Below are 9384 nucleotides of genomic sequence, written 5' to 3' on the forward strand. Positions count from 1 at the left end.
TTTTCAATTATATCTATTACATCATCACCCCTATCTATACAACTTCCGATTTATGTGTGAATATGAAATATTATTATTCTAACTCCCTTCTTTTTTTCAGGCTCCGTCGTATCCACGAAGAACGAGGCGTTCAGTTCTTCGGGTTGGTACCGGAGCCTCTCCTGGAACTCGTCCGGAATGGTGCTGTTGCACCACCTCCTCCTGCTGCTGTGCCACCCCCTCCCGCCGTGCTGCCGGTCCCTCGTGTTGTTACGCCACCGTCCCCTGCTGCTACGCCACCGTCCCCTGCTGCTACGCCACCTTCTCCTGCTGCGGCGTCACCGTCTCCTCCTATTACGCCTTCCATTATAGATATCACGGATGAAGAGGACGGCGACTTATAATCTATCAATAAATATAGGTAATATTTTTTCTCACCTTTTATTTTACACGTCTTCCACTTCTGATGTATCGGTCTCCTCGATGATGTTAGGGAATTCACGGTGAGGTGGGGTCAAAGTTCTGTTGAATTTTTCTTCTACTTTGTGAAGGCTAGAAATAAAAAAATATTTATTTCTTACATCATCTCGTCGTAACGGATTGTAACAATAATCCGATAATTCTTCCAGATCCAATGTAGGGCCTTTTACTCCTAATATTTCACCTATCAGGTCCTCAGGGGACACACTGTATCGAAACCACCGGAATATCTCCCCCAGTGTTAATACAGATTCTCGGTACTCTCTCCGAAATATCTGCATTAACGTTGCAACATCACAATGATCTACCATCATATACTTACCGTGGCAGCCAACCCTATATAATTGAGGAATTTCGTTATTCAGCAGATTTTCCAAATTTTCGTACCGTGTCAATTCGACATCGGTACGGTCGCAATTCAGTCTTTCATTCGCCATCATGATATATTTTGTTGCCCGGCAACGTGGAGGAGCATGTAACTCAGATGTATCTAAATACTCCGAATTTAATTCCGATTCTGTTTCTATACAGATACAATCCAATGAGGAAAGCCCTGATACTAAAATAAAAGGTCCTGCATTGTATCCGTGTGTCGCTATTTCACTAGCTACACGACTCGTCCATATACCGTACGACAAATGCCCGTATACAGGTGCTCTTTCGAACAGATAGTGTGTCTCACATAAACCTGCTCTGCGATTATTAATAAAACGCATACTGATCGGAAAACCGTTATTTTCGACTTCCAAAAACGTTTCAGACACTAAATTTTGATTGTAGACGGTAATTAAAAAGGATTCTCTGAACCTTACAGGGGCGTCAAAAATAATCAATTTTGTATTCTGATGTCCAAATATTTCCGATTTACAACTTTTAAATTTCTTTGATCTATTAACTGTTACAGGATATGTCTGATACACAGTCTTTTCGGGAGAACACTCTGTATACCCATACATAGGATTACACTTTACATTATACGTATCACGTTTTCTCTTCCTCGACAATTCACCAGCATCATCGATACTGTTCTTTCTATAACGTTTAATTTTTTCGTACCCGTGTTGGGCAGCGTTCTTTTCTTCCCACACCTTTCGAAATTCATTCTCGGTAAAATATTTAGGGACATTCACATATGTCTCTTTTTTCGACAACATTCCTGACCGTATCGATGATCGTGGTGATTGTGGAGGAGTCGGTAACGGACGAGAACTCTGTCTAGTTACCGGTTTCTCTGATCGATCAGGAGATGAAGTCATCCCGATCATTCCTCCAATAAATTTCATCATCCACGATACTATACCCATTTTTATACTTACCTCCGGATACCGTTATATACCTGGTAAATCACTTCGAAATCGACTCTGAAAGGTAGTCTCTGGATCTCTGGAAGAAGACGATGGTCACACAGGGTGCTCACTGTGATGTAAACATAAACAGATCAATTGTCCTTATATACCTCATCCTCCTTGCTTATCACGCACCTATTTTCTCTGCGCATCCTCTCGCGCAAAGCGTCCAACGCCCACGTACCCCTCCTATCCTCTTCCCACCCCGGAATACTATACACACTATCCCCTTCTGCAAATTGTACTTTTTTTCTATTTATTTTATTTACTCCCTGTTTCTCCACAACTTTTTCCTTTTTCACTTCTCCCTCCATCGGTCGTTACCCTATACGGTCGTTACCCTATACCGACCACACATACAATGACACCACTATTGATAAACACGCACAAACATCTCCCGGAAACATACAACGAACTTTATCTCCAACCTTTACACCGTCCACAATACCTCCTTTGTTCTACCCCACTTCCATATCACCCAACAGTCCCACACTCACATCCTGATTTCGTCATTCCAACCGCTCATCTGTAACCTTTCACCTTTCTCGGGCAACACTCTCACTCACCAGCCCACGCCACCATCTCCCCATACCCCACAAACCAATCAAAACCCATCCACATATCTCAAACCCCGCCCATTTCTGGCCTTCCACCAAAATACAAACAATGCTTGCTTGTCCACTGCCCTTTATCATCAATTGATCTTTCATCGATCTTTTCCAATCAATTGATTTATCGACCCATATCCGGGAACATAACTACTACATGAATTCCCTACATCCAAAATATTAAACCAGAAAAATTTAACCAAGAACACCAAGAATGAGAGTGTTTCCCTTCAAGATTTTAAAAACTTGCAATATTAACGAATTTTAACTTCTGGACTAATACATTGTATTATCGATGGATGGGCCGCGGTGCCACCACTCAATAGCTTTATCAGTTCCAAATAGGACAAAGCCAAAGAGAAGTGGAACCAAAGCCTACATAAGAAAATTTTATTTCTTAACAGTCGAGGGTATAAGCATCACGCGCCTTGAGGGAGAAAACCCAGTAATGAAAAATAAAACATAAACTTGGCAATCGCCTCTCAAGTGTCACATTATTATTTCGACTGGTGGAAAAGAAATCCTAGAACACAATTATTTTTGTGTATCCTCTTTCTTCTGTTGAATGAAAACCGCCTTCGAGAGGAGACCACCCAGTGAAGCTAAAATTTACATCACCGTCATGATCTCACCTCGAAGGAAATTCCGTGAACTTATATTTCAACTGGCACCATAATATAGTATTAACGGATAACCGAAATTATAAACCCGAAAGATATAAAAATATTTGCAATCTGGCAAACTTGTATATTTGAAGGTAACGCACCATGGAGGAGAAAACCCAGTAATGAACAATGTAAACATTAAACTCGGATTTCTCCCCTCAGGTGTGTGCCATGAATTCTTGCTTAACGTTCGCCAAAGAAAAATTTTCAGCACGCCACAAACAACAATCGTAATTCGGCAAGATACAATTACTCGGGTGTTGACAAAAATGAGATCCGTTCTCGAGAGGAGACCACCCAGTGAGTTTTAATGTTAATCACTGTAATGAGCTCGCCTCCAAAGTGGTCCCAACACATTTCCTTTTAAAATAACATACTGAAAATTTTGATAAAACTACATTTAAACATAAACGAAAGTAAATAACGCAAAAATCTATCCACATCTGATGAATCCCTACTAAATATACGTACCATTTTCGTCTATTTCATAAGTAAGGATCAACTTTATCCTACACTATATCACAGTACAGATTTACAAACACTGCAATCGGAAACTTGCCAACCTTCGTCTCAGAAAGCAAACAAGCAAATGAAAGTTATCAACGTCCCAGGTGTCTCAAATTTCAGTCGGTGGAGTGGGAGGGAAGCAAGTTACTTCCCACTCGCCTGCACATTTGGTTACAGCATGACAACTTCAACAATATCCAATGAAAATGAAATTACACAAGGAACTTCTTTTCCTTAAAAGAAACGGCTTACGTATCATTTTAAAAACATAATTTTCTTACATAAAAGCATTGACATGAATTCCCTACATCCAAAATATTAAACCAGAAAAATTTAACCAAGAACACCAAGAATGAGAGTGTTTCCCTTCAAGATTTTAAAAACTTGCAATATTAACGAATTTTAACTTCTGGACTAATACATTGTATTATCGATGAAAGGGCCGCGGTGCCACCACTCAATAGCTTTATCAGTTCCAAATAGGACAAAGCCAAAGAGAAGTGGAACCAAAGCCCACATAAGAAAATTTTATTTCTTAACAGTCGACGGTATAAGCATCACGCGCCATGAAGGAGAAAACCCAGTAATGAAAAATAAAACATAAACTTGGCAATCGCCTCTCAAGTGCGCACATTATTATTTCAACTGGTGGAAAAGAAATCCTAGAACACAATTATTTTTGTGTATCCTCTTTCTTCTGTTGAATGAAAACCGCCTTCGTGAGGAGACCACCCAGTGAAGCTAAAATTTACATCACCGTCATGATCTCACCTCGAAGGAGATTCCGTGAACTTATATTTCAACTTGCACAATAATATAGTATTAACGGATAACCGAAATTATAAAGCCCGAAACATATAAAAATATTTGCAATCTGGCAAACTTGTATATTTGAAGGTAACGCATCAAGGATGAGAAAACCCAGTAATGAACAATGTAAACATTAAACTCGGATTTCTCCCCTCAGGTGTGTGCCATGAATTCTTGCTTAACGTTCGCCAAAGAAAAATTTTCAGCACGCCACAAATAACAATCGTAATTCGGCAAGATACAATTACTCGGGTGTTGACAAAAATGAGATCCGCTCTCGAGAGGAGACCACCCAGTGAGTTTTAATGTTAATCACTGTAATGAGCTCACCTCCAAAGAGGTCCCAACACATTTCCTTTTAAAATAACATACTGAAAATTTTGATAAAACTACATTTAAACATAAACGAAAGTAAATAACGCAAAAATCTATTCACATCTGATGAATCCCTGCTAAATATACGTACCATTTGCTTCTATTTCATAAGTAAGGATCAACTTTATCCTACACTATATCACAGTACAGATTTACAAACACTGCAATCGGAAACTTGACAACCTTCGTCTCAGACAGCAAACAAGCAAATGAAAGTTATCAACGTCCCAGTTATCTCAAATTTCAGTCGGTGGAGTGGGAGGGAAACAAGTTACTTCCCACTCGCCTGCACATTTGGTTACAGCATGACAACTTCAACAATATCCAATGAAAATGAAATTACACAAGGAACTTCTTTTCCTTAAAAGAAACGGCTTACGTATCATTTTAAAAACATGATTTTCTTACATAAAAGCATTGACATGAATTCCCTACATCCAAAATATTAAACCAGAAAAATTTAACCAAGAACACCAAGAATGAGAGTGTTTCCCTTCAAGATTTTAAAAACTTGCAATATTAACGAATTTTAACTTCTGGACTAATACATTGTATTATCGATGAAAGGGCCGCGGTGCCACCACTCAATAGCTTTATCAGTTCCAAATAGGACAAAGCCAAAGAGAAGTGGAACCAAAGCCCACATAAGAAAATTTTATTTCTTAACAGTCGACGGTATAAGCATCACGCGCCATGAAGGAGAAAACCCAGTAATGAAAAATAAAACATAAACTTGGCAATCGCCTCTCAAGTGCTTACATTATTATTTCAACTGGTGGAAAAGAAATCCTAGAACACAATTATTTTTGTGTATCCTCTTTCTTCTGTTGAATGAAAACCGCCTTCGTGAGGAGACCACCCAGTGAAGCTAAAATTTACATCACCGTCATGATCTCACCTCGAAGGAGATTCCGTGAACTTATATTTCAACTGGCACCATAATATAGTATTAACGGATAACCGAAATTATAAAGCACGAAACATATAAAAATATTTGCAATCTGGCAAACTTGTATATTTGAAGGTAACGCACCATGGAGGAGAAAACCCAGTAATGAACAATGTAAACATTAAACTCGGATTTCTCCCCTCAGGTGTGTGCCATGAATTCTTGCTTAACGTTCGCCAAAGAAAAATTTTCAGCACGCCACAAACAACAATCGTAATTCGGCAATATACAATTACTCGGGTGTTGACAAAAATGAGATCCGCTCTCGAGAGGAGACCACCCAGTGAGTTTTAATGTTAATCACTGTAATGAGCTCGCCTCCAAAGTGGTCCCAACACATTTCCTTTTAAAATAACATACTGAAAATTTTGATAAAACTACATTTAAACATAAACGAAAGTAAATAACGCAAAAATCTATCCACATCTGATGAATCCCTACTAAATATACGTACCATTTTCGTCTATTTCATAAGTAAGGATCAACTTTATCCTACACTATATCACAGTACAGATTTACAAACACTGCAATCGGAAACTTGCCAACCTTCGTCTCAGAAAGCAAACAAGCAAATGAAAGTTATCAACGTCCCAGGTGTCTCAAATTTCAGTCGGTGGAGTGGGAGGGAAGCAAGTTACTTCCCACTCGCCTGCACATTTGGTTACAGCATGACAACTTCAACAATATCCAATGAAAATGAAATTACACAAGGAACTTCTTTTCCTTAAAAGAAACGGCTTACGTATCATTTTAAAAACATAATTTTCTTACATAAAAGCATTGACATGAATTCCCTACATCCAAAATATTAAACCAGAAAAATTTAACCAAGAACACCAAGAATGAGAGTGTTTCCCTTCAAGATTTTAAAAACTTGCAATATTAACGAATTTTAACTTCTGGACTAATACATTGTATTATCGATGGATGGGCCGCGGTGCCACCACTCAATAGCTTTATCAGTTCCAAATAGGACAAAGCCAAAGAGAAGTGGAACCAAAGCCTACATAAGAAAATTTTATTTCTTAACAGTCGAGGGTATAAGCATCACGCGCCTTGAGGGAGAAAACCCAGTAATGAAAAATAAAACATAAACTTGACAATCGCCTCTCAAGTGCGCACATTATTATTTCGACTGGTGGAAAAGAAATCCTAGAACACAATTATTTTTGTGTATCCTCTTTCTTCTGTTGAATGAAAACCGCCTTCGAGAGGAGACCACCCAGTGAAGCTAAAATTTACATCACCGTCATGATGTCACCTCGAAGGAGATTCCGTGAACTTATATTTCAACTGGCACCATAATATAGTATTAACGGATAACCGAAATTATAAAGCACGAAACATATAAAAATATTTGCAATCTGGCAAACTTGTATATTTGAAGGTAACGCACCATGGAGGAGAAAACCCAGTAAAGAACAATGTAAACATTAAACTCGGATTTCTCCCCTCAGGTGTGTGCCATGAATTCTTGCTTAACGTTCGCCAAAGAAAAATTTTCAGCACGCCACAAACAACAATCGTAATTCGGCAAGATACAATTACTCGGGTGTTGACAAAAATGAGATCCGCTCTCGAGAGGAGACCACCCAGTGAGTTTTAATGTTAATCACTGTAATGAGCTCGCCTCCAAAGTGGTCCCAACACATTTCCTTTTAAAATAACATACTGAAAATTTTGATAAAACTACATTTAAACATAAACGAAAGTAAATAACGCAAAAATCTATCCACATCTGATGAATCCCTACTAAATATACGTACCATTTTCGTCTATTTCATAAGTAAGGATCAACTTTATCCTACACTATATCACAGTACAGATTTACAAACACTGCAATCGGAAACTTGCCAACCTTCGTCTCAGAAAGCAAACAAGCAAATGAAAGTTATCAACGTCCCAGGTGTCTCAAATTTCAGTCGGTGGAGTGGGAGGGAAGCAAGATACTTCCCACTCGCCTGCACATTTGGTTACAGCATGACAACTTCAACAATATCCAATGAAAATGAAATTACACAAGGAACTTCTTTTCCTTAAAAGAAACGGCTTACGTATCATTTTAAAAACATAATTTTCTTACATAAAAGCATTGACATGAATTCCCTACATCCAAAATATTAAACCAGAAAAATTTAACCAAGAACACCAAGAATGAGAGTGTTTCCCTTCAAGATTTTAAAAACTTGCAATATTAACGAATTTTAACTTCTGGACTAATACATTGTATTATCGATGGATGGGCCGCGGTGCCACCACTCAATAGCTTTATCAGTTCCAAATAGGACAAAGCCAAAGAGAAGTGGAACCAAAGCCTACATAAGAAAATTTTATTTCTTAACAGTCGAGGGTATAAGCATCACGCGCCTTGAGGGAGAAAACCCAGTAATGAAAAATAAAACATAAACTTGGCAATCGCCTCTCAAGTGCGCACATTATTATTTCGACTGGTGGAAAAGAAATCCTAGAACACAATTATTTTTGTGTATCCTCTATCTTCTGTTGAATGAAAACCGCCTTCGAGAGGAGACCACCCAGTGAAGCTAAAAATTTACATCACCGTCATGATCTCACTTCGAAGGAAATTCCGTGAACTTATATTTCAACTGGCACCATAATATAGTATTAACGGATAACCGAAATTATAAACCCCGAAAGATATAAAAATATTTGCAATCTGGCAAACTTGTATATTTGAAGGTAACGCACCATGGAGGAGAAAACCCAGTAATGAACAATGTAAACATTAAACTCGGATTTCTCCCCTCAGGTGTGTGCCATGAATTCTTGCTTAACGTTCGCCAAAGAAAAATTTTCAGCACGCCACAAACAACAATCGTAATTCGGCAAGATACAATTACTCGGGTGTTGACAAAAATGAGATCCGCTCTCGAGAGGAGACCACCCAGTGAGTTTTAATGTTAATCACTGTAATGAGCTCGCCTCCAAAGTGGTCCCAACACATTTCCTTTTAAAATAACATACTGAAAATTTTGATAAAACTACATTTAAACATAAACGAAAGTAAATAACGCAAAAATCTATCCACATCTGATGAATCCCTACTAAATATACGTACCATTTTCGTCTATTTCATAAGTAAGGATCAACTTTATCCTACACTATATCACAGTACAGATTTACAAACACTGCAATCGGAAACTTGCCAACCTTCGTCTCAGAAAGCAAACAAGCAAATGAAAGTTATCAACGTCCCAGGTGTCTCAAATTTCAGTCGGTGGAGTGGGAGGGAAGCAAGTTACTTCCCACTCGCCTGCACATTTGGTTACAGCATGACAACTTCAACAATATCCAATGAAAATGAAATTACACAAGGAACTTCTTTTCCTTAAAAGAAACGGCTTACGTATCATTTTAAAAACATGATTTTCTTACATAAAAGCATTGACATGAATTCCCTACATCCAAAATATTAAACCAGAAAAATTTAACCAAGAACACCAAGAATGAGAGTGTTTCCCTTCAAGATTTTAAAAACTTGCAATATTAACGAATTTTAACTTCTGGACTAATACATTGTATTATCGATGAAAGGGCCGCGGTGCCACCACTCAATAGCTTTATCAGTTCCAAATAGGACAAAGCCAAAGAGAAGTGGAACCAAAGCCCACATAAGAAAATTTTATTTCTTAACAGTCGACGGT

At 38.2% G+C, this 9384-nt stretch overlaps 1 protein-coding gene across 1 annotated transcript in view; it reads left to right on the plus strand.

Annotated features, from left to right (window-relative positions):
• The window catches only part of LOC146001331 (uncharacterized), a 1399-nt gene extending 918 nt beyond the window's left edge, over positions 1-481 (plus strand). Inside the window, exon 2 of the mRNA XM_083138645.1 lies at positions 101-481. Coding sequence (XP_082994771.1) covers positions 101-383 — 283 coding nt within the window. The 3' untranslated portion in view covers positions 384-481. The remainder of the gene's footprint in view (positions 1-100) is intronic.
• Positions 482-9384: the final 8903 nt, after the last annotated feature.

This window comes from Lepisma saccharinum, chromosome 17 (genome assembly GCF_977018435.1).
Source record: "Lepisma saccharinum chromosome 17, izLepSacc3.1, whole genome shotgun sequence".
NCBI lineage: Eukaryota > Metazoa > Arthropoda > Insecta > Zygentoma > Lepismatidae > Lepisma > Lepisma saccharinum.